The sequence below is a fragment of the Pinus tabuliformis genome, chromosome Q (assembly GCF_031772625.1).
Source record: "Pinus tabuliformis cultivar Carrire ecotype Pingquan chromosome Q, CPIR1, whole genome shotgun sequence".
Lineage (NCBI taxonomy): Eukaryota > Viridiplantae > Streptophyta > Pinopsida > Pinales > Pinaceae > Pinus > Pinus tabuliformis.
Window position 1 is genome coordinate 161,833,627 of NC_142296.1, and position 27,419 is coordinate 161,861,045.

At 36.0% G+C, this 27,419-nt stretch overlaps 1 protein-coding gene across 1 annotated transcript; it reads left to right on the forward strand.

The window, feature by feature from the left end:
- Positions 1 to 2,711: 2,711 nt before the first annotated feature.
- Positions 2,712 to 6,458, forward strand: LOC149218757 (uncharacterized). Its single transcript, XM_089382460.1, has 2 exons — positions 2,712 to 5,631; positions 5,780 to 6,458. Exons 1-2 carry the CDS (start codon positions 2,727 to 2,729, stop codon positions 6,199 to 6,201), a joined length of 3,327 nt encoding a protein of 1,108 aa, XP_089238586.1. The 5' UTR covers positions 2,712 to 2,726; the 3' UTR covers positions 6,202 to 6,458.
- Positions 6,459 to 27,419: the final 20,961 nt, after the last annotated feature.

Below are 27,419 nucleotides of genomic sequence, written 5' to 3' on the forward strand. Positions count from 1 at the left end.
ATATATATATATATATATATATATATATATATATATATATATATGAAAGATTTGCAGATCTCCACATCTACTTGGATGATTTATTAAAGATTTGTAGAATTATTTGATGCAAATATGATGAGAATTAAATGTCAGTTCTACAATTATTATATTAAATTTAAAATGAAAACATTTTAGAGATAACATTTGGATAGTGTAGTATCAATTAAGATTCTACATTACACAAAATGTGATTTCTATCTTTAGTGGGAAAAATGATAGCAATACAACTATGATACAAGGGAAAGAAATGATAAAATCATTGCAATCAATGTATAATACCATGCTACATTTATGAAATAACTCCATATACAGGGGATACTTTATGGAAGCATTACATTATTAAATCTTAAAGCATAAAAGAACAATTTGGCTTTCACATCTTCATCAACTAGTTTGTCTAGACAGATAACTCAGTGAAAACATATCCCATCCTAGAAGAATGGAGCCTTAGTAACCATGATTGGATCATTTCCAGCCATGAAATAAACTAGGATAACACTAGCTAACTAGGTATTGACTTCACAACCTTGGGGTAGAGATCTCAATATACCACCTAAAAGCATAGTTTTCCCATAATTTTCTTACTCTCATCATTGTATTCTTTTCATGTTCATTAATGGATAGCCAAAAATATGATAAATCTTGTAACCCCTTCATGCCCTGGTCAATTTTCACTCCATTATGTCATTACACTTCAAATTCTTCTTGTTCTACTTCAGGAATTTCTAAAAATGATCATCCCCAACAACCGCTAGTCTCTACTTGGCCCATGTCAAAAATACAAAATAAAATTGAATTTAAAATATTATATGGAAAAGTAATCCAGAAAAAAGTCAATTTTAATCTTCATAATCGTTCTACAATATTGATCTTTTAATTTTATTTTTTCAAATTTCAAAAAATATATGGAAAAAATATCACATATTTTACCATGATACCAAAAAGTTATTACACAATTACATAAATAAACTTTTAAACTTCACAACTAAATTTAATTTCAACCATAATGTTGCGTAAATTTTAGAAGTGTTATATATTTTGTATACACAAGTTGAAAGATTTAATCCACTTATACATGATGTTCTAAAATCCTAAATATCCTAACTCATAAGTTATTACAAAGAATATAGCTTATTCTATTCAACAACTTAAAGGAATTGTTCCTATTGTCATTTATTTGTGCAATTTGTTAAAAATAAAATTGAATTGATACCATTACTTAATGGAATGAAAAGTCTAAAGTAGATGAAGATAGCTAGGTTGCTACACATTTGAAACCAATTACATAACATGAGTGGTTCTTATTGTTATTTCTTTGTGCAATTTGCTAAAAATAAAATTGAATTGATACCATTACTTAATGGAATGAAGTCTAAGGTAGATAAAGATAGCTAGGTTGTTATACATTCACAAATCCATTATTTATAGGACAAATGTATAAGTTAATTTATTTTTTAAACAAGTGTAATTGTATAAATGAAATGATTTCTGAATATTAATAAGCATCGACTCAAATAAGTATCTAAATATTAAGTATATTTTACATAGTTAAGAGTTTCTTTTAATTAATTATATTATATTTTAATTTTATATTTTATATTTTATATTTTATTAATTATAAATTTTTTTTATTAATATTATATTCTGTTTTTTTATTAATGGAAATAGCAGACAATTCTAAATTAATTTAATATTGAATTTCTGGTTTTTTATTACATTAGAATTATGGGTAACAACATGATCATTGTGTTATATTTTTAATACAAAATCTATATTTACAACTTTTTTATTAACTATTTAATGAGCTTTTATTTTAATCATAGCTCTACAATAAAATTAGCACACCTTCATTATAACATCCTAGAAATTTTTGGCCAAAGGACTTTTAATATTAGTAGATAGGTTTTCTTTGTTCATATTTTACAATTTCTATTGGTGTCACTGGACTAATTACATTTATCAAATTTTTAATGTATATTGTCTAAATCTTTTATGTTTTAAAATATTTGGTTGGAATTATGTTTTGAAGTATTTAATTAGAATTTAAAAACATATTTTTAGTATGATAAAAAAATTTTATTATTTAAAATTTATTTTTAAATAGATCCAATAAAACACTCAATTGGTCTAGAATTCATAAATCAAACTTGCAGCAATTCAAAACAAACTTGACTAAGGAACTCCGAAAGCATAGCACAGTCATGGCCGTATATTTTGGAAATATATGTTTTATATGTCTCTTTGTCGGGCATAACGTCAAGTTGTCCATTGAATATTAATGTGCCTTCAACACACACAGTAAACACATATATTAGTTTTTTTGAATAAATGAATTTTATATTTTAAAGCAAACGACCAGCAGTTCGTGATTTGACGAAAACCAAAAATAACACCGTCTGGGTACACAAGATGGACGACTTGCAGTCAATAAAGAAAAATCCGCTAAAAAAAATTAAATTAAACACACCACGTCTTACTTCAAATGGACGATCTGGGTTAAGTTAACACCACTTGAGTCAACAAGAAAACGAAAATCCATCAAAATCCTTATATCCACCAAAATCCTTATGACTCCTTATGCCAGGCAGGAATTTCTCAAATCTAGTTGATATCCACAATTGCCCAAACCCTCTGAAATATTTTTGTAATTCCTTCATTTTATCGATCGCCCATCTGAGGAGCCGATGGCACTTTCCACGGATTTCATCCTCATCACCTCCACACTCATGCTTATCTTTGTTTCTGCAAACGCCTATCTTCTTCATCATTATCATGAGAAAAGTCGTGAAGGACTGCAGGTCGATATAGAAGCCCTGCAAGCATTCAAAGCCTCTGTCACATATGATCCTTCTCACGCCTTGGTCAACTGGGATTTTTCTGCCAATCATGTCTGCAATTGGACTGGTGTCACCTGCAACCCTCACAAACTGCGCGTATCTGGCCTAAATCTCTACAACATGATCCTGCAAGGGACTATACCTCCACATTTGGGCAATATCTCCTTTCTTGGCGTGTTGAACCTCACTTTGAACAGTTTCTCTGGCATAATCCCAAACGAATTGGGCAAGCTCCGTCGCTTAAAACGTTTGTTCCTCAGTGAGAATCACTTGATTTCGTCCATTCCAGAGGCTTTGAAAGATTGCACATCTCTCAGGCTGCTTAACTTGTCCTTCAATATTTTGACAGGGACTATTCCGAGTGGTCTCGGCCAATTGCAAAACCTGCGATATCTTTCACTGCGCACAAACGGATTGACTGGGAAAGTTCCCGAATCCTTGGGAAATTGTTCTGCGCTGGAATATCTGAGTTTAGCAAATAACTTCCTTAGCGGGACTATGCCTTCTCAGCTTGGCATGCTTGCTAAAATTAAAATTCTGTCTCTTGCAGAAAACCAGCTCAGTGGAGGAATCCCGCCTTCACTGCTTAATTGCACGGAGTTAAGCTACTTATATGTGGATGACAACAGGCTTACTGGAGAAATCCCGTGGGAGATAGGGACCAGGCTCTCTAAAATTGAAGAACTGTCTCTTCATGAAAACCAGCTCAGTGGAGGAATCCCGCCTTCACTGCTTAATTGCACGGAGTTACGCATCTTATTTTTGGATGACAACAGGCTTACTGGAGAAATCCCATGGGAGATAGGTACAAAGCTCTCAAATTTAGAGGTTCTGCTGCTCTGGGGAAACGAATTTAGAGGTACCATTCCGAAATCTTTAGGAAATTGCTCTCAGCTTTTTTGGCTCGAACTCTCTCAAAATTTCTTAATGGGAGGCATACCTCTGGAATTTGGAAAGCTCCGTCTTCTACAGGATCTGGGTGTTTCTGATAATTATTTGTATAGTGAGGAATCCATTTCCATCTTTGGAGCACTTTCAAACTGCACCAATCTGCAAATACTCAATCTTTCGAACAATGATCTTAAGGGAGACTTGCCTGGAAGCATAGGCCGTCTTTCTGAAAATCTGCTTTATCTCTATTTGAGTGGGAATCGTTTCACTGGTAAGATACCCCAGGAGATGAGCAACCTCACCGGATTGATTCTGTTGCGTTTAGAGAACAATTTTCTCTCTGGAAGCGTTCCTTCTGCACTAGGAGGGCTGTCTACTCTTCAGCTGCTGGACCTCCACCGGAATAACTTGGAAGGTAATATACCCTATCAATTCAGTCAATTGAAAGCTCTGTTTGAACTGGACCTTTCTCAAAACGCGTTTTCTGGAGAAATTCATCATGTTTTTGCAAGTTTACAGCGGCTAAGAAGACTAAATCTCAGCTGTAACAAATTCAGTGGTAATATAGCGGACAGTGATATAGGGAATTGTTCCAATCTCGAGCTTCTGGACCTCAGTTACAACCAGCTAAGCGGCGTGATGCCATCCAAAGTGGCTAGCCTTCATAACCTACAGTTCTACATTAATGTCTCACATAATGCACTCACAGGAAGGCTGCCTGCCGAACTGGGAGGAATGCACATGGTTCAAGCAATTGATCTATCTGACAATAATTTTTCAGGGAGCATACCCAGCCAATTAGTGAATTGCGCTGGACTTGACTACCTTAATCTTTCTCACAATTCATTGGAAGGCGCCATTCCGACATCAATCGATCAAGTTGCAGGACTTCAAGATTTGGATCTCTCTTTCAACAAGCTTTCCGGTCCCCTGCCTAGCTCTATAGAGAAATTACAGAAGCTTACACATTTAAACTTGTCATACAATAACTTCACAGGAGAAGTACCATCCTCTGGAGCTTTCAGAAAACTGAATTTGACATCATTCTTAGGAAACAGTGGACTCTGTGGCAGATGGATAGAGTTACCTCATTGTAAATTGACGACAAGGCACCATCATGAGTCCAAAAGAAGGGTAGTTATCTTGGCCACTTCGGTTGGTTTAACTTTGCTATTGGTATTTTGCCTAGCCTTCATGGCTTTGATATATTTTTGTAGCAGAAAGCCTGCATTGTTGGAAACTATTTCAGCAAGATTAGGGAGGACGCTGAGGAGCCAACTCCGGGAGACGAAGATTGTAAGTGAGGTAGAGGTGAACAGAGCAACTAATGGTTTCAGCCCGGATAACCTAGTGGGGCGTGGCGGCCATGGGTCAGTGTATAAGGGCGTATTAGACAACGCCACAATCGTTGCTGTCAAAGTTATACAGTCTGCCACATCAGGAGGTGCATACAAGAGACTCATAAAAGAATGCAAGACGTTGGGCAGAATCCGACATCGGAATCTGGTGAGAATGGTGGGCGTATGCTCAAGTTTGCAGGTCAAATCTTTGATTATGGAGTTCATGTCGCAGGGAAACCTGGATAAGCATTTGCATTGTAGGGAAAATAATTGCAGGTTGGATCTGAAAAGACGGCTTAGCATTCTCAAGGACGTGGCCCATGGAATGGCATACCTTCACCATCACTGTTCTCCGGCCATTGTTCATTGTGATCTGAAACCTTCCAACGTTTTACTGGATGACACGATGACGGCTCATGTTGGAGATTTCGGTATTTCACGCCTCATGAACGATTCAACAGTAGCAGCCTCAGGGGACACCTCCAGTCATGTGATCGGGTCTGTTGGTTACATTGCACCAGGTAAATACTACTGATACACTAGATTGGTTGAGCAATGTTGTATATGGGAAATATTTGAGTCAGTGATAAAGGTTTTATATATAAATGCTGATATGGGATTATATGTGAGTCACTAATAAATGTTTTACATGTATAAAATTGATTACAGAATATGGTACAGGAGGACGCCCGTCCATGAAAGGGGACGTATACAGCTACGGCATCTTGGTACTGGAAATGATAACGGGAAAGAAGCCCACAGAGGCAGTGCTATCAGAAGAGCAATCATTGCAGAGTTGGGTGGGCGATGCATTCCCCGACAGATTGTTGGAGGTGATTGACAGGACTTTGGCGGAGGAGATTAGAATGGAAGATGCATCACATGATGTAAGTGAATTTATGGGGTACGGAATTGTTGACCTGTTGGCCAAAATAGGTCTGATGTGCAGTAAAAGGGATCCTCATGAACGACCGACTCTTCGAGAGGTTGAGGCATCGCTAGAGCAGCTAGTCGACAAAATCCAAAAGAATTCAGAAAATGAGTTGAACCACCTTGGACAGGTGACTGAAGCCATTTCTGAATCTGATTAGAGCATGTTGGGGAAGAAAATGATTAGATTCCGCTGCTCCATTTAATGGTTAGTACATATATGTGGAGGAAAATGATTAGTGGTCAGCACATATATTCGGAGGAAAATGATTAGTTTAGATTAGATAATTAGTTTTGCATTTTCATTGGTTGTAAGTGTGATTATAGGTTTTTAGAAGTAGTTAATTATATCCAGTTAGATTGGATATAGTTAAATCCAGACATATTTTCTAGTTAATTAATTTCTTATATTCTTATGTGGGGAAGAGATTTGTTATATTATTATTTAATTAATATAAATGTGTTTTTTAATTCAATATGATTATTTTTTTAATCGATTTTTTTCTATATGAAATTTTTTTTAATATAGGAAAAAAACAATATACATGTTTTCGAAGATCTTTTTATAAATTAAAATGTTTTTTTAATCTTTAAAAATAATGATTATTGTTTAAGATATTTTTTTTAGTGGTTCACAGTGATAATCATAGAATACAATTTATAATATTAAGTGAAAAGAGATTATATTGAAAACAATTTTATAAATAGTTTAAACTAGTCTATTTTCTTATTATTATCATATATTTATATTTATATTTTTATTTATATTTATATTTATATTTTTATCATATTTTTTTATTTTTATTTTTAAGTTTTTAAGAATAATTGTTATTAATTAGAATTTATAGTAAACTAAAATTATGTATTTATTTTGGGATTTATGTATAGTTAACGGTTTAGGATTTGCTTTTTATTAGCTTATTTTATAAATAAAATTGATATGCTATTTTTTCCTTTTTTGTTATATAAAGATTTAATATAATTATAAAATTCTATAATGATGTAATTTTGACAAGTTGCCAAGGGCTAATTCATGTATGATGATAGCTTAGACCATCATTTCCAAAGTTTTATTGACAATTTAATAGAGGCCTATAAATTGTATTTCAATATTACTAGTTATTTTACACATTAGTATTACAATTGGTGGCTATCATCATACTTTGGACCACCATAAGTGGGATACTCAATAGTGCATTCATGGATTGACATTTGATTTATTAAACACTGGAATATTATTTATGCATTCTAAATATGTATATTGATTCGTTAAATATTTTTTGTTTTATTCTTGGCAATAATGCATTTATTCTAGACTTAAGGAACCCTCAATCCTGTCTATTTGGATTTATTCATAATGTTCGTCAATACTTGGTGAAACCAAAGATAGCGTGCTCAATTTACCTTTATTTTTGATAGATTGTTTGTAAGGTTTACAACATTGATGAATGTTGTCTACAAATTCCTGTGACGTTTATTGATCTAATTATGATGGTTTGTCTATGATTTGTGGTAGTTTTCCCATGTCTTTGAAAAAAATTATATAGTTGCAACTAAATATGAAATTGATATTTTATGAGAAATGCTCACACAAATGGCTCTCAATTTACACAAAAATTTCAATCCCTATACTCCTAATCCCATTAATGAAAGTGTAATGAATATGCTTGCTTTCTTCTTGGAATACCTCGAGTGATTCTCCTTGTAAAGGATGTGATGTTTCATTTATAGGAACCTTAAAGGATCCATATATAGTAGTTGCTTCTATGTTGAAAGCTACAACTCCTATCAAGGAAAGGAGTCGTATTGGTTTGCATCCATTCAGTTCTTGAGTAAGTAATGTAGCTCATAAGTTACGGTTTTCCAGTGTCTATTATTCTTTGGATGATCATATTTAGGAGTTGTTCTTTTTTCCTTGTTCATAATATTGTAGAAGTATGTCAATGTAATTACTCTACCTTTGAACCCTTGGATCTATTCAATTCAAATATTTATAAGCTGTAACTAAGTTATTATGATGATGGGAGTCAAACCGTATGAGCTTAAATAAATGAACCCTTGTGTAAGTCATATAAATATTTCATGTCAATTCCTAGTGTATAGCTCAAGCCCAAGGCCCAATCCATGAGTGGCTAGAATCTAATTCGGCTAAACATGTTTTTTATGTACCATGTGGTAGAGCATACCATGATGTACTCAACCTATGTAAATATTATTTCAAAAAGTAATATAACTTGGTCCAACATTGCTATGGAGACAACATGAAAATGGTTATTGTTTCACTAGCGGGGAAGAGGAAAGGAGGCCCAAGGGCAGGGGTATACAACAATGAGCATCAATCACCATGCACACGCCCGAGGATAGTGTTTTCTTTGATTTCATTGCATTGTGGCCTATTGATCTCATCCAATCCAATCATTTTCGATTGTCATTGAGTTGCATTGCTAACCTACAAAAAATAAACTTAAAATGTATCAATGACCCTCAATTCCTTCTTAATCGTGACATTGAGTGTTGACTCTATTGATTATTCATGGACCATACAAAAACATAACCTACTATCTTTGATAAATGTAACCATTTAGATTCACGTCAACACTCATTTTCCCATGTTGAGGGTATCCTACTTATGCCAAAGGCATTGGTAAAACAATATTCTAAACATTATACTTTTTGAATTTTTCCTAACTACCTTTTTTCTCATAACTTTTACCCAAAACCTAGCTAGAAATTAAAACGAATTGGTGGTTTCTCAAATATGAGTTGTTGAGATTGACAAGTCAGGTGTGATAGGTTTTTTCAAGGTATTGAATGTGTTAATGAATTCAAAAATGCAATTTAAGCAATGGAAATTAAAACCTAACCAACCACTACTTAGTCAAATTTCGATGATGTACTATAAAAGGTTTAAAAAGTAGAATGTTTAGAATTGTTCATTTCTAAAGGGCATATTCTTCTCCAAGTTTTCATCATTTTCTAATGCCTTATGGAACATTTCCATCTATGTTTGTCAATACTTGGTGGAAGCAAAGATAGTACGCTCAATTTACCTTATTGTTAGTAGATTGTTTGCGAGTTTACAACATTGATGAATGTTGTCTACAAATTATCACTTTTATTGATCTAACTATGATGGTTTTTTCTATGATTGGTGGTAGTTCACCTATTTATTTGAAAAAAATATAGAGTGAAAACTAAATATGAAATTGATATTTTATGAAAAAGGCTCACACAGACGACTCTCAACTTACACAAAAATTCCAATCCTTATATTACTAATCCCATTAATGAAAAGGTAATGAATATGTTTGGTTTCTTCTTGGAGTAATGATTCTCCTTGTAAAGGATGTACAATGTTTCCTTTGTAGGAATCTTAAGGAATGCATGTTATGAAACCATCTCACAAAAAGATAGAAAAGACAAATCAACGACTTCAAAATCAGCCTCTTTGAGGGGGCAGCCTCCTTTACATTACACAAATGAACAATTCTTGGATGATACAATTGACAATACCTCCTTTCTATATATATGATTCTAAGTGGTCCCAATACAATCAGAGCCTAGATAACAATAATATTGTAGGGACACAAAAATAACAATAGTGGGCTTTTATGGGGCACAATAATAACAACATGGGGACTACATGGGCACAACAATACCATAATGGGGTTGCACTAATAACAATAAGGGGCTACACTAGTAGTATAGGGACCTAACATGCCCCTATCCTTCAAAAAGTGTTGTCCTCAAAACTTGAGTAGTTCTGGATGCTTCTATATAAAATTCTCATCCTCTCATGTGGAATCTTCAGTGGGTAAGTTCTTCCACTTGATGAGATACTCTGAAATTGATCGATTTCGTAGTTGTCGAGTTCTTGCTTCCATGACTTCTTCAGGTTCAAATATGATTTTTCCTTCCTCGTCAAGTTCCAACAATATTGTTTGAACTGGGACCTTGTCACCTATAGCCTTCTTTAAGCATGAAACATGGAAAATTGGGGGCACTCGGGAAGATACAAGAAGCTCCAATTTGTATGCCATCGTACCAATCTTTTGCATCACTTTACAAGGACCATAGTACTTTGGTGATAATTTATTATCCTTCTTAGCTTTCTTCAGGGACATTTTTTTGTATGGTTGTAGTCGTAAAAATACCCAGTCATCTATGTCAAAACTTCTTTCACTGCGATGTTGATCTCCCTATTGTTTCATTCAATTTTGCGTGAAAGTGAGGTTATCATTTTTCTTCTTGATATGTCCTTCTATCTTGAGAGTTTGAGGAGTGGTAATTCCTGCCAATGAATTACAAGATATGGTCAGATTAATTTCTTCTTTCTCTGGGGTTGGTTCCTGGTGTATATCCTCTTCTTTGACGTTTCTTGATCCTTTTCTTCCTCCTCTTCACAATCAATGTAAAATAATTTCTTCTCAGCACACTTGTGACCTTTAGTGTGTTTTCTATCACAACTGTAACAAAGGTCATTTTCTCATTTTTCTTCCAATTTCTGTGGTGTCAACCTTGTAGGTTGTGGAAGGCTTAGAGCAACAACACTTCCATCTTTATAATTGTGAGTGGTAGGATTTCTTCTTGCCATAATTTTGCTTTCAATTTTTCTTGCTAACTTGAATGCCTGCTCCAATGAATCAGGTTCCCAAAGATGAATCTCATGTTGAATGTTATCCTTTAAAATCCCTATGAAGACATCAATCTTCTCCTTATATGGAATATCATTTACCTTTATATTCAATTTTTGGAAGTCCTCAATGTGCTCTTCCATTGAACCCTTTTGTTTGAGATTTATCAATTGGATAAAAAAGGTGTTGCTCTTTGTATCCTCATAATGTGCTATCATTTCCTCTGTGAAAATTGACCAAGTGACAAGTGGTTTACGAGAACAAAGCCCTTTATATCATAAAAATTAATTTGGTTCTAAATATAAGGATGCAATACATACCTTTGTAATAGTTGCACATCATGTAGATCAAAATATTTCTTCATCTGTAGTATCCATGTTATGGGATCCTTGCCATCAAACTTCCTCATATCGATCTTTGGAATGTGGTGGGTTTTCAATCCATTTTTAGATTCTATGAAATCATGAGTAACATTTTTTTTTCTCATCATGAGTTTCTTCTACTACCTTTTCGTCATTAGGAGGCCTTTCTTGTAGCAGCTTTGTCCCACCTTCCTTCAAACCTTCCATATCTTTCTTAAAATCTTCCATGTCTTTCTTCAAATATGTTTCCATACCATCGATATTAGCTTCCATGACACATATAAAACTATTTATCTTAGCTTCAATCACATTCTTCAAATCATCCATCCAATTTTTCTTACTAGGTGTTTCTATTTTCTTGATTCGAGTCATTATTTTTCTTGCTTTTAGGAACTTGATATTTAAACGATTATAACTCTGTAATTTCATATATTAAAGTTTTGAAATTGTGTCCTATGGTAGCTCTCTAAGTCCTCTTTCTAATCCCACCTTTCTAATCGATATTGGATTCTTCAATAAAGAGTTATGCTAAATCTCCTACGATGACCCAATTATAGACTCGTTCAGTAGAGCGAACTTGGACGACTTGCCACGTGTCACTGTTTCGGCCTTCGGACCATAACAACATAAACCGAAAATTAAAATCCATCCTCTTTCGGTAACTTCTTACTAAATTTCAATCTTATGCTTAGAGAGAAAGTTATGACGAGTTTCCCATGGTCACCTGTTTGGAATGTAATTCGGGAGTTTGAAAAAACCCTAAATGTCTTGGACCGTATCTCCGAAAATATAGCGAAACAAGATCTGAAATTTGGACCCGAGCTTCACCAATATTTCATCTCAAATGGGTTATAATTTCAAATTCTGAACCTTCGCAGAAAAAATATTATAGTGAAAATTCCACGATAACTTGTTTGAGATGGAATTCTGGAGCCTGCAAAAACCCTAACTTCCTCAGATCATACCTCCGAAAATATAGCGAGACAATATATGAAATTTGGACCCAACGTTTGTAACGATTTTGGATCAAATGGGCTTTTTTTAGCTTCTCAAACTTCGTAGAGAAAAATTTATAGCGAAAATGCCACGATGACTTGTTTGGAGTAGCGAAACCCTAGAATCCAAAGCTCTGATACCAAATGTTATGAATTCAGCTCACAAAAATATAGAAAAGATAGATCAACGACTTCAAACTCAACCTCTTTAAGGGTGAAACCCCCTTTACATTACACAAATGAGAAATTCTTGGATGATACAAATGACAATACCTCCTTTCTATATAGAGGAGTCTAATTGGTCCCAATATAATCAGAGCCTACATAACAATAATATTGTAGGGGCACAACAATAATAATAGTGGGCTTCTATGGGGCACAATAATAACAACATGGGGACTACATGGGCACAACAATACCATAAGGGGGTTGCACTAATCACAATAAGGGGCTACACTAGTAGTACAGGGACCTAACAATGCATATATAGTAGTTTCTTCTATGTTGAAAGCTACAACACCTATCAAGGCAAGGAGTAGTATTGGTATGTGTCCCATTGGGTACTTGAGCAAGTAATGTAGCTCATACGTAAGGATTTTCTAATGTCTATTATTCTTGGATGATCATCTCTAGGTGTTGTTCTTTTCTCCTTGTTTATCATATTATAGGAGTATCTCAATGCTTATACTCTAGCTTTGGCCCCTTGGATCTATTTAATTAAATTATGTATAAATTATAAATAAGTCATTATGATGAGGGTCAAAGCATATGATCTTAAATATGTGAAAGTCATGTAAATATTTCATGTCAATTCCTAGTGTATAGCACAAGGCCAAGTCCCAACTCGTGAGTGGTTAGGAATCTAATTGTGCTAAACACGTTTTCTATGTACCATGTGGTTGTACCTTCCAATATTTACTCAATATATGTAAATATTATTTCAAAATGTAATATAACATGGTCCAATGTGACTATGAAGAGGACATGAAAAGGGTTATGGGGAGAACTAGTGGGGAAGAGGAAAGGAGGCCCAAGGGTAGGGGTTTATAGCAACATGAGAATCAAGAACCATGCATATGCCTGAGGATACTGTTTTATGTAATTTCATTAACTATGGCCTATTGATCTCATCTAATCCAGTGATTTTCAATTCTCATTGAGTTGTATTGCTGACACAAAAAAAATGACCTTAAAATATATTGATGACCCTCAATTCCTTCTTAATTGTGACATTCAATGAAGCCTCTATTGATTATTCGTGGACCATCCAAAAACATTACCTCTTACCTTTGATAATTGTAACCATTTTGATTCACGTAGGAAATTCCTTTCCCATGTTGAGGGTATCCTACTTATACCAATGGAATTTGTAAAGAAATGGTCTAAAAATTATATTTATTGAATTTTTCCTCTGTACTTTTTTCTAATCGCTTTTACCCAAAACCCGACTAGAAATTTAATCGAATTGGTGGTTTTTTTGTAACGATGGAGACAGTTCCTAGCTACAAAGGGACTAGTGCCCAGGACATCTACAAGATTTATAAAATAAAATAAAATATAGGGTCAAAGAAATATACCATGAGGATAACAATGAGTGATCTAATTCTGAAACCTATCTTTACAACCGGATTGGCCAAGATAAGTGAGGGTTTCAGAGCTTAGGGTGTCAATATATTATTAGAAGCAGATGGAGAAAACAAGGCTTAATCATTAAGGCACTTAAGAATCTCAACCTTCGTCCTTTTATAGTAAATGATGCAAAGAACAAGAAATATGGGTGAATGCTTGGTATGGTGGAGTTCCCATTAAGGGATTCAAACCAAAAATATGAGTGCCATTAATTTCAGGAAAATTCATAAAATTGATTTGAATCAACTTGCTGCTTCGTTACACTCATATTAGTGGAACAAAAACATTAATGAATGATGAAAACATAAGAAGAAAATATTTCTGCAATTACCCCAAGAATTTGAAACAAAACTGGTATTTACTTTTATGTTTCTAAGAGATGCCTTCATTACATATCATCATCAGCTTCACACTCCAAACCCCTACTTTTTATTCATTTCTGATCTTTTTCTTCTCCCCCTGCGATTGATTGTCTCAATCAGTTTCAAAAATGGATTCTTGAAACAATTATAAAAATGAGTTTTTTGAAGCGTTTGGAAATAATAAAATTACAAGAAATATTAATTTAATATCATATATATTAAATATGACCCCTTGTTAAAAATAAAACTTTGGCCCTTTTAAAAGAAAATCACAATACAAACATATATAGGCATTCTAACTAAAACAAAAATATTAAATCTGTGCATGTCTGATCTTTGTCACATGCCATGTGGAGATGACATAGATGTATGGAGACCTTGGTGGCAGTGGAAAACTATGTGGAAGTCCCAGATTCATTGTGCGTATATCATCAAAACTCTTAATGGTTTTTTAAAACCAAAAACTATTTTGCACCACCCTTCTTCGTGGTTTTGGAAAAATGAGGTAGGGGTGGTGCAATAAATCTGGACCGTCCATTAATCGTATTGTTGGTTTTGCATTACCATTTTGTGAAACCTTGAGTCTTGTTAAACTTTGGATATGTAGACCCATCAAAATTTGGTCATCTAGAAAAGGAATATAATAAACATTGATTTCTTTTGGTACTCACACAAAAGTTAACTAATTTTTGTCAACTCATGATGCTTCAAAATCTTCATCTAGGTAACATCCACCAAATCATTATGATTTTTCAACTGAGCCCATGTTGGTCAATACTAGATTTCAGAGTTTTGGAATTTCGTTTAAACCAAAACATGAACATGTTGAAGTTGAGATAAATTCACTCGAAAAGCATTATCATCACTAAGTTGAGTGCCAACATGGTCACCTATCTCAAACTCCTCATAAACTGCAACAAATTCATTAGTTGTGCATAGAGCTTCTCTTTTGACTACTAACTGTTTGGTTAAAACCTAAGGTATGATCTATAGTTGGTGAAACAATACAGATACATGAATCAAGATAAGCATTGATAGTACCAATCTTCCACACAAAGAATGTATGGTCCTTTAAAATATTAGTAACCTTCAAGATTGACTCAAATCCAGAAAAAGTAGAAGTGACAATCTCTATCTGACCCACTGAGCTCTTTCTCAAAGAGGATTCATGCCCAAAAAAAGGAAACTTTCAATCGTAGGGTTCCAGTTTAGAGAATGGCCTAGAAAATTTTGCAAGTAAAAATTTTACCCCTTATAGGATGCATGTCTCCATCTCATTCAATAGTTATAAGAGACTCAAATCGTTGTTCAGCTGCGAGAAATGTACCACGTGCACTTGTCTTTTTCTTCATAAGTGTCGAAGCTTGAGAATCTCACTAGTCCCATGTGTCCTTCTGTTTATCCAGCTAGGCTTGACTTGCAAGCTCTCTCCTTCTCTCCAAGAAAGGTTTCCCTACACTTTTTGATAGCCATTTTAGGTGACACTTTCCATTTAGTGATTTCTTCAACATTTGCATAGTAGGATATCTCAAGTTCTAATAAACAAGCCCTTTGCATTTCAATGTTAGCCAATTGTTCAGGTGCCACATCAACAACTCCTCTTTTTTGTGAAAGTGAACCAAATGCCTCCATAATTGCAGGGTTGTGGGAAATAATTGATCTTAATTATTCTATAATTGGACATCCAATTAGGTGACCCAATAGTCTACGAATTTTAGTTAAGTAACCTTGAAAGCTCAAATTCCTATCTTCATCTACATAAGCCATTATATCCCACCATCCTAATCCATGTCAGATTGAATTTTTTCTACTCATTCGCTGAACTTAATTCACAATTCCTAAAATAAGCATACATTTTCCAACTTGCTCCTCCAAATTAGGTAAACACCATTTCCAATTTTGGTATCCTTTATATTCTCCCAGACCTACCGTAATTCACTCTATCAAATAATTACATGTATTAAATATCTTGCCTTTCATCTTGTTGTATAGAGCAACTTTTGTAGAACAGTTAATACCTTGACCTTCCTTGACTGCAAAATTGCACTAGTTACATGCATATTTGTTTTGAAAACAAATATCCCACATCTATGAGGCAACAATATACCCTTTACATTTACCATCATACACAATGCCTTCCAATGTGTTGTGCATATATAATGTTACTTCCACTTGGCCTTGGGATCTTGCCTTGGTGTCTTATATGGGTTATGGTTGTAGATTGGTGGACTTTGGTTGGAGATTGGGATAAAACCCAATAAAATTAATAAAATTAAAATCTCAGAAAAAAATTAAAAAGGAATTTGTCACGTGATATCAAGCCCCCAATGAAAATGTTGTCCTCCCTGTGAGATAGAAAACATCCGATGAGTTTATCTTGAAAAATATTTAGCATTTTTGCCTGGTAGGATTTGGCTACAACAGGTTTCACAAATATGAGTTGTTACAATTACATAAGTTAGGTGTGATAAGGGTTTTTCAAGGCATTGTTCCTTAATGCATTCAAAAATACAATTTAAGAAATGGAAATTCCAATCTAACCAACCACTACTTAGTCATATTTCAATGATGATTACTAGAAAAGGTTTAAAAGTAGAATGATTAGAATTGTTCATTCCAAAAGGGCCTATTCTTCTCCAATATTTCATCATTTTCTAATTCCCTATGGAACATTTCCATGTATCCTTGTTTTATAACCTATTACAAACCACCACACATCACCGATATGAAGCACCCACAAGGATTTGATTGGTGGATGTTTGATGAATTATTGCATCATTGTTTCCCATGTTTGACCTACTAAACTTTCCTTCTACTTAGTGAAATATGTTTCATGGTTTCTTTATTCAAACATATAGGATTTGCACCTACTATTTGTGAATAATTGAAAATTGGGCATTGCAAAGGGGATATATATATAGGTGGGATTCATATTTTTCATATTAAATTATGTGTTTACAATTTGCATAATTTTTCCCTCATGGAAGTTTATTTATTTAATCTTGATGTTGCGCAAGAAAAATCACATACAAGGGAAGCTTATGTAGTTAGCGGTGGCAAAGGGTTTTGAAATGTTATGAAGTGGCAAGCCACAACCATTAAATATGTATCTTCCACCTATCAAAGTTAGTGCTTCCATTGTTTATTCTCTACTAACTTCCTTCTACCTCATCTTGTCCCTCTGATCTGATTTAGAACATTAGTTTGTAGTGCTAATATCTTCCTCAGATTATTAACAAAATTCTTTCATTATGCTTAAGGATTCATGAATTTTTTGCAAGTGAAATGAAGAGTTTTTATGTTAATTTTATAATTAATTTAACATAAACTAGAAACTGAACAACATCATAAACATGTAAAAAAATCATCAAAAACACATTATGAAAATCACATGATAAAGGAGTTCACCCCTCCTGGGCTACATCTCCTTGGTCTAGCTTCCAATGGCTTGGGCCTCTCTATTATGCTTAAAAATGTAAAAATATTTGTTTACAATGCTCAACTGCTTTTGAAACCTGCTCCAATTAGTCCAAAATACTAAAAAAAGGGCTATCTAGCCTCTTCTTGCATCCAATTTGGTGGAAAAATGATGAAGTTATGACTTGCACTTGTTTTCCCATTATTTGCCTCACAAATTTCTCCACATCTGATAGGAACCCACATTTTCACTCCAAAAATCTGCTAACCGAGTGAGAATTTTTCCACGCAATGGGCCATAATCTATCAGCACTGATTGTCCATCTCAAATCACAATCAATTAAGTCTATCAAGTCTTATGATTTATGAACGTGGCGAGCAATGTGCAATTGTGATACGGCAGACCCGACGGGACATTAAACTGTAGCCCAACCTTATCACATCTGGGATATCACAATAGGTAGAAAACCAATGCTCCTATATAAATGCAGCACTTGTCTTGTTATGATATGTGATTGCGATATCACATCGCAACCCTGATATTACCAGGCAGTGGAGGGGTGGGGATTTTATAAGACCTCCCTTTGTCGATGTGTGATTGCGATCCATCGCATCATGCCTCCAGCTGATTCTTCAATGCCTTCCTGCCTGCCTTATCGCATCGCAACCCTTCCCTGCCTAGGGGCCAAGTTTTAATGCTGACCTGCCTACAATTGCAATTTGTGACATGCAGGAGCCATTGGTGGCTTGCCACTTGGCACCTCCTCATTCACTGAAGGACCTTACCACATCATCCAATCCTACCATGTGTCCAAATCAAACCTGAACTTTTACTTGCTCTAACTTCTGCATATGAGCTCAAATTTGAGTGTCACTCACACCATTGGAATCAAAATGATGAGCTCTTCGATCTGAAGCAAAGTTTAACAATATTATGACACTTTGATTTTTGAGCCTAATTTTGAGCACCTAATCATTCCTCAGCACTAGAAGCCTTTTGGACCCAAAAAGGATCAGTTTCAATTGTTCAACAGGTGAGGATATAGTTCCCTCACATTTCCAACCTCTGTCCATTTGGCTTTTGAAGGTATTGTACCCTTGAGCCCCACTCGAAGATAATCGATACTTCCCCTTTTTGTTGTCCTTGTTCTTTTGTCAAGTATAGTGTCTTGCTGAAGCACATCATGGAATTCTCGAGAAAATTCTTCAATAGATGGGATTTGAATATTCTCTCCTTTATCTTCAATCAAAGGAGGCTCATACAACCTTAAATTCTCAACATTAACAACCACATAAATTTGATATATGAAGGCAAATCCAACCTGAAGGCATTGTTAACAATCTTTTCCAAAAATCTAAATGGACCATATCTAATTGGTTTGAGATGTTTACCTTCTCCTTGGAGCCTCTCTTTGTTAATGTGAATCCAAACTTCATCTCCAACTTGGAACTTGTGATCTTGACAATGCTTTTCGTGCCTTGCTTTGTACTTGCCTTGACTTTTCTCAAGCTATTCTTGAACCTTTTGGTGTACTAATTTTATTTGTTCAGTGAACTTTCTTGCTTTCTCTATGTTGTTATTACATTTAATAGCAACATATTTGCCAGAAATAAAATACGAAAGGATATTTAGGCAAGTATCCCATGTGTTGTCACTCACTGCATTGTGGGTTTCAGTAGGTCAAGGTTGCCGAAGAGAAGTGAAGTTTGAAGCCACATTCCCCGGCCATAGAATCTCTCAACACCAACTCAGTCCCAATCCATTGCATAGTGCCCAGAATGAGCTTTCCAACAATATATAGAAGTCCCAAAATGGACTTCTGGATTAGAAGATATGACCTGTTGAAGATCAAGAGTTTTATTGCCCTGAAATGAAGGAAAAGAGCTTATTAGAGGACCCCGGGCATAGTAATTCAAGCATATTGGGCACCCCATAGTCCCATAATCTCGCATCTCGCATCATTTCAATCCTGCACATTGGCTTATTGGGCATATCGGTGGGCCCTAGGAGTTCATAGGCTTATCGGCAATCAATGGTGGGAAAATCCTGCATCACGCAATCCTGCATGGCCCCCGCAATACTTGATGGGCCATCCTTAAGGAATTGTGGGGGGGAACCACCGATATAATGTGAAATTGCCAAGGAGGGCCGAAATAGTTTAACAAAGGAAATGCATGCAAAGATAGGGACAGGCGAGCCCTTTCTCTATCCTCCACATGGCGGTAGGGTTTATTGCAGGTCGGGGGCCTTGGGCACAACGAAATGCGCATATCAACCATGTCAAAGTCATGCATCCTGCAATATCATAGTCCTGCAAGACTGGAAAATCGACGATCGGCGTGGCAGAGAGGTTTTAACTTAAAAATCTTGCGATGTCGCCGATTTTTGATATAGTTTTAGATCGTCGGGAAGGGGTTGATTCTATTTAACAAAGGAATTCACGAATAGACCAAGGCTAGGCAGAACATTTTCTCTCTCCTCTAGAGGGCCACGTGGCGGATATGATTGACCCTTATAACTGACATGAAAACTAATGTCATTATTGATGTGGCAGTATGGGTGAAATGTGGCACACAGATTCGGCATTTTCAGGGTCCTATGTGGGCATTTCTGGGTGACATGTGTCACCAATCACAAGGTGACACGTGGTAGTGATGACATCACCCCCTGTATATCGACGATCGATGGTCGCACAGGTTAAAGTGATCCTACACCAGAGTTCCTTACAGGCTTGCGATTGCGATAAGCGGGGATCCTCCCAGACGCGATATATTATGTGATCTGGCTTCTAAAGCTCTTGTGTCGAGACATGCAACCAGTCTTGTGAAAGAAGGTAGAAGTCCCCCCTCTCCAGTGCTACGATTGCGATACTTCCGGTGGAACCGACCCTGCAGATCAGCGATCACAGGGTTCATGGGAAAATAACAGTGGCAACACTTGGAAAGTGCCGAAGTGCAGGATTTCATAAAAAAAAAGGAAAAATACCTCAGACAGGAGCCTAAAGGCCTTTGTGCCTGAGGACTCAACACTTGGTCACAGCCCCCAGTCATATGATAAGAAAATAAGAAAGGTGTTAAACCAAAAGGGGACAAGGAGCATCACAGCCCGCCGCTCTGCAACGCTTTCAAGAGTAAAAGTCTTATTGCCTTGCAACCCCAACAACATGGTACATGGCTCTTAAGGTGGATGGATCGGCAGTTGTGGCATTAAAGTAAGTATGAAGAAGAGTGTTGAAGATAGTATGGGGGGCTCGGTAATATTAAATGGCTCGTCATGGAGCCTCACTCCTATACACAGCGAAGGACCACCAAAACAGGCACTTACAATCAACCCACTCCATACTCCACATAACAAGGCATTCAAGCAGTAAGGGCAGAAGTTACGAGGTCAGTCGAGTAGCACAAGAGGCCATACCGGGAGCAAATTAAAGCCTGAGGCAGAGGAGATCATAGGATGGGAAAAAAGACTTTTCATTTACTTTTATGTCTAGTTGTTAACTTATTTTTGTCCTGTAACATGCCTTCTTTCAATGTGGTCATTAATTCCGTAATATTTTTGGGCCACAGAGCCATCACGGCCGAGATAGCTAGTCAACCTAATAGTTGAGACTCGGCCAAAGATATTTTTTTGTAATGAATGTCCATGTGCCCCTCTCCAGAATAAATAGGAGGAAGCAAGACTTCATTTAGGTTCAAAAATCTACAAGAAAAAGACATGTTGTTTCAGATTTTATAATTTTAAGATATAGATCTTTAAGAATATGAATAAATGGTGGTGATTCCACCTTTGAGTATTACAATACGTTTTTCTCTCTTTTAAAACCCATTATGTTCATGTTTCTTCTGAATTCATCCAATTATAGATGCTAGAAATGTTTCTTACCTCCTTATAGATTCACGAGTATTGATTGTTTGATGCATGTGCCTGTGAGTATTGCTAAAGCCACCTCTTTAAACTACACTACATGAATCATAGCACCCATTTTCCCTTCAGTCCATTATATCTTCTTGTAACTAAAATAAGTATAATATTTATTGCTTCAAGCTCTATGTGTCAAATATAGAATTCTCGATGCCGTGAGCTCTATATGATGAGTTATCCTTCTCCTTATCCTCTTTCATTTTCTCTATAAATCTTATTGAGCTATAAGTCCTCAAACTAATCGGCCTCCACTCCTTTATGTTATATTTCTGTGAGCTGTGTATGAGAACAAATACCCGAAATACATAACTCATATCTTTGTATGAATGAACCAGCCCAATTCCTATATATATATATATATATATATATATATATATATATATATATATATATATATATATATATATATATATCGAGAGAGAGAGAGAGAGAGAGAGAGAGAGAGAGAGAGAGAGAGAGAGAACATAAGTGATGTCTCCAGTTTCCTGCAAATCATTTTAGACACACAAATCTAGATGTGCCCAAGCACTAGACTTGTAAGCAATCCAAGGTTGTCTCTGGGAGCTACAACATCTTTTGGTGCCATTGCCGCATAACGTATTGAAGGATTTCCCCCCTGGGATATGACAAGTTGAGCACACTTTCTGTAGGTGAATAAAGAGGTTCTTATTGCATTCACAATCACCTTGGTGACTCCACAAACACCCATTATCATTCATCACCCTGGTGACTCCACTGTCTAAATATTAATTGTAAACACTCTGGCGGATACATTTGTCAAGAAATGGAAGAGACAATGGAAGAGATGGAAAGCTTAATAAAGAACTCCTTATATAGACTGATAAAATTGGAGCTAGAAAATATAAACCTTCAATGACAATATTCCTCTTTCTCTGACGAAGAACAAGAAGTTAGGACACATGAAGAAGAGGAGGATGATCTTGATGTAACGCTAAATGATGCTGAGATGGATGATTGCTGCAAGCAATTCTTCGATTTCATAATGGATTAGTTGCACAATGGAAATGCTCTTCGGTGATCTAGAAAGACATCAATGGGACATGACCAAAATGAAGGCACTCCCTCCGAAGAGCCTCCCAGGCTAGCTGAGAAGGGGAAGGGACTTTTAGATCCACATTGCTTTAAGCCTGAAGTCCTCAAAGAAAAGAAATCACCCTCCCTTTCCTGGCCCATATGTGAAGAAGGAAAGGAGCTAAGTAGTGTTTGTGGCTACCCTCATCAAAAGGATATTGTCAGTAGATATCTCATGAAAATAAGGCAACTAAAAATTTCACTGGTCAGTTCTATGACCCTATGGGTGACTACATAATGACATTCTTAAGCCAAAAATAGAGGATGTTTCAAGAGAATATATCGGGTTCTTTGTTTGAAGACTTTTCATGGTGCGTGCTTGTTTTAAATTTTATTTTTCACGAGCATGAGGACACTAGGTCGAGCACCCAAATGTTGGCTTTGCTCCATTGGAGGGTTGAACTCACTTAGGTGAATTGAGCCCTATGCATAAGCGAGAATGTACATAAATAAGCTCACTAGATGTTATAGCAACATTTACCACCCTTGGTAGATTTGATGCTTTATGATATGGCCTAGGCAACCCTTCCCTACCAAACTTGGTCCATTTTCTAAAAAGCAATGTTTTAAATCCCATACGTGATTATACCCTATCTAAATCATGTGTACACATGGATCAGCCTATATCCAACCCACATATATGCGTTAAAACATTAAAAACTATATAATCTCCCTTAATTCGAGCGGGGTTTACGAGTTTGACCCGATACCCACCTACTATAGCTCGTGGCCCAATTGTTTCCCAACTGAAAAAACTAATTTGGAGAAGTATAAATACATCTCCATGGGAAGGCCTAAAGGAATGGGAAGGATTAGATATTGATATTATAGTTGATTACATCCATGATCAAGTCTGAAGATATCCCTATGCCTTCTGCACTCCTAGTCATAGGAAACCCCTGTTTCCTTCTTGAGATGTTCATCATCCCTTCATGACATCCTTGTGTATACTTATGGAGGAGGATTGCTAAGGCCTGGGTAGGACGGATCCGGAGGATGGTTTCGCTTGGAGCCGATAGATGACAAAGGTTGTATTTCTTTCGTATTTTCTTTAGCTTACATTAATAAAGAGGCATTGTCGTTTTCCTGATGATTATGGTCTTTATGCATTAATTTATGTCATGGTTTGCTTATAAAATATCATGTTAATGATTATTTTCTTACATGATTATATGATCTAACCTTTATATCATGAACATGCTTTCTGTTATTTTTGGTGTATATGCTTTGCCTTGAATGAATTGTAGGTATTAAAGTGTAAGAAAGAAGAAGAGGGTTTGAACCCTACGGGAACGACCTCAAACGTAGGATCTACGGGTAAGACCTTATGTACCAAGTTTAACTGTTTAAGCGTTAGGACTAATTTTTTGTGTGTATCTTTATGTTGTATGCCCTCCACTCTATTGGGCTTCCCAACCCAAGACCCTAGGGTGATTCTACTCGAAATAGAATTTGCGACTCCACTAGGGAAACCATTCTTGTTTTTCCTAGATTGGGTTGTTTCTTCTTGATCAGGGCCTGCTTGATTGATCTCTTTCTTTTATAGTGCCTATGACTTGTTTTCTTCCTGGGCATCAAGTCTGATCTTTTGGATCAGAAATGGATTTTTTGTTTTTATTTATTGAGCTTTATATACATGCTTTTCAAAGGATACAGTAGTGTATACACAGTAGTCTCTTCAAAGAAACTCGCATATACGCGGGTTTCAATTGTTTGAGTCACATATACACACTTCTTTGTCTTTTCACAGTCACATATACCTTATTTTGGATAAATTTTTCAAAATCTTAGACCCAGTTAAGATTTTTGCTTGGTGGTTTTTTTTGTTTTTATAGTCATTCACTGTGAGTAAAACTTTGCTTTCATGCAAGTTTTCAGTTTCTAATCTTCTTCTTGTTGAAAAACCTAGTCAACCTAGGGTTTGCTTTTTGATTAAAGTTTCGGTGTGGGCTTTGGGTTCAAGGCTTCTTGTAGAATTTCTTGGTTGTTTTGACTTTGCGGAATAAGAAATTTGTTCCGGTTTTTTCTATAACCCAACTTTCGGATTGCTTTTCTTTTCTTTCCTTTTTTGGTTGACCTATTTTGTTTTTCATGGTTTTTGAGTGCCTCTTTGGCAATCTTAAAAGTATTTCTTGATGTTCTTTTGGTTTTCTGAAGTCCCTTATACTGCTTTTTAGATCAATCTATGCAATTATGTAGTCCTTTGTTGTTTCAAGTTTTACTATATTAATGATGTGCAAAACTTGTGAATTTTGGGGGCTCTTAATTCTTGTTTTTGGTCTTGGAATTTTAGTAGTCTTTGTGTTCTCAAAAAATTCTTTGGGTTCTTTAAAAAATAAAAAGACGAAAACATTGTTCTTGCATTTCTTTTTCTTTTTAGTTTTTTATTTTTGGTTTCTTCATTATTTTTTAGCAATTATGAACCTTTTTCAATTGGTTTTTCTTTGTTTCGAGGGAATTTTGTCATTGAATTTGTGCCCTCCTTGTAGTCAAGTTGGCCTATTTATCTTGTGAAGGGACACATTTTATTATTGTATGAGCATCCACAGAATCTTGCACCATCGTTATAGTTTTCATTAAGTTAATTTGCACTACAAGAATTTTAGTCTTTTTGTTAGATTTTGAGTGTGGAGCATTTTTTCTAAAATAGAAAAAAAAATTGTTTTTACAAGTTTATTTGTAGAACCTTATAGAAATCTCTTTTCATTGAAGAAAAATAGCTGCATTTTCATATAACTAAGTTTCTATTGATTTATTTTGCGTCAAAACACCACAAGTTTCACTCTCATTTTATGCGTAACCTAAAGAACAACCTTTTAAAATCAAGCACTTAATTAAAAAGAACTAGAAAAATTTTTATTTGTCATTATTTACATCAACAATTCTAGCTCTTTAGGGCCTTGGAATAGGTGAGTGGAGATTTAACTCTCCAAGGCCACTCAAATTGTTAAACATAGATGTTGAATAATGAGTGAAATCCAGTGTCGTTAGAAAGACCAGGAAAGCTCCTTTCTACTGGGAGTCGAGCACGAGGGAGAGTGAAGACAAGGAAAGAGAGATACCCCCTCTCCTACTTGTTGGATCCTACCTTGAGACTATTCCACCCAACTTTTGATACGAACTGGTGTCCATAGTTTTTATTCCTAGGGACCACATAGGTCGCTACGAAGGGGAATACCACAGCACCTGAGGTAGATGTTGCATCACATTTATTAGTACTTCTGGAGGGTACCCTTGCAAAGCTTGGGTACTTTCACTGGCAAAGGATTTTGTCTAGGGGTCAGCGTAACTATTTCTATCACCTTCACTGGTAGGTTTGGGTCGTCATTATCCCAAACTATCTTCAAAATGTCCTTGATTTCACTTTCTTGTATTTTTGTGTTCAGTCCTCATCACCCGAAACGAAAATACTTGGAAGTTGCTTGATTTGGAGAGGAAAACTCCAATCCTTTCTAGAGTCCTCTTCCAATCGGAAGACGTTATAGAGGTTGAAGAACTCCCTCAGTCTCTTATGACTCCTTCTTCTCCTCTCCCTCCCAATTATCCAGATGTTCTATTATACGTCGGGACCCTGACCCACAGGCCTTCGAGCCCTGATCTATATCAGTCTTTTCCTTCAATGGCCACTATTGAGAGCATGGTTTCAACTATGAGTGCTACTAGTGTACATACTCCTTTCTCAGTACAAGGAGGACGTACAATTTTCGTACCTTCCATCACTCCTAGCACTACAATCTTTGGCTCTGCCTCCATTCCATCTTCGAGTGGGGAACCTAAGATTTTTTCCTCCAACACTGGTTCTTTCCCCTTTGGAATTCCTTCCAATGCAATTCCTTATGTTCCCATAACTTTTCCATCCGCTATTTCCACGTCTGTGACTTCCATGGCGAGTGGGTCATCTTCTTTTCAAGGTTTCCCTTTTGGGAGTGGTCATATACCACATTCTAACCTGTCTCTAGGATCAATACGTTTCCCTACAAAGATCAAGGTTATAATCCTTTCCAAGGATGGACTAATACAGATGTTAGCAACTTGGGAGTCGGGAATCAATTCTCTTTCAGCCAATGGGGGAACATGTCGTACTCCTCCATGAGTTCATTTCAGAGTTTCTCTCCCTTTGCTAATGCATGGAAGCTTTACCAAGGGCTCTGTGCTCCATTTAATACCTCACTAGGGGGAAATTTCACTGGATATGGAAACTTTTCGGCAGGAGTTGGACAAACTTTGAATTTATCTGGGCCACGAGGTTTTCCTTATGGTTCAAGCACTTCTACAAATCACCTCAGGGAACCTGGTGCCTTCACATATCCAGGATATTCTTTTCAGAACATTGGGAATTTTGCCCAGAGTGGGTGGAATCCTCAAGGTCCTCTGCACTTACCTTTCCTGGCAACTTTAAACTTGCCAGATCTATCAAAGTTGACTAATGATCCTATCTAATACAACTCAGTTTGGCCTCCAATTCCATCCAAACTTCCATCGGACATACCCAAATTCGAAGGGAAGACTGGTGAAGATCCAACTGACCATATAACCACTTTCCATTTATGGTGTTCGTCGAACTTCCTAATTGATGATTCAATATAGTTGAGACTATTTCAACACACCCTTACTGGGAATGCGGCTAAATGGTATATTGAGCATCCACATGGAACCTTCGCTTCATTTGGTGACTTGGCCACCATATTTTTAAACCATTTTCAGTTGCTCATTCGTTATGATGCTGGAAATAAGCTCTTAGCTAATTTCCACCAAGACGAGGCAACCCACATTTCTGATCACATCCAACAATGGAGGAGAAGGAAGAGGCTCATTAAAGCTAATATTCCCCAAGAATTCCTTCTTGAATGGTTTCTCAAATCTTTGTAGCCTGAAATTTCTAAGGATATATCGCTCTCTGGTGTATTCACCGAAGAACAGGGTATTTTTAGAGCCCAGCAGCTAGAACTCATATATTCTCAATTTG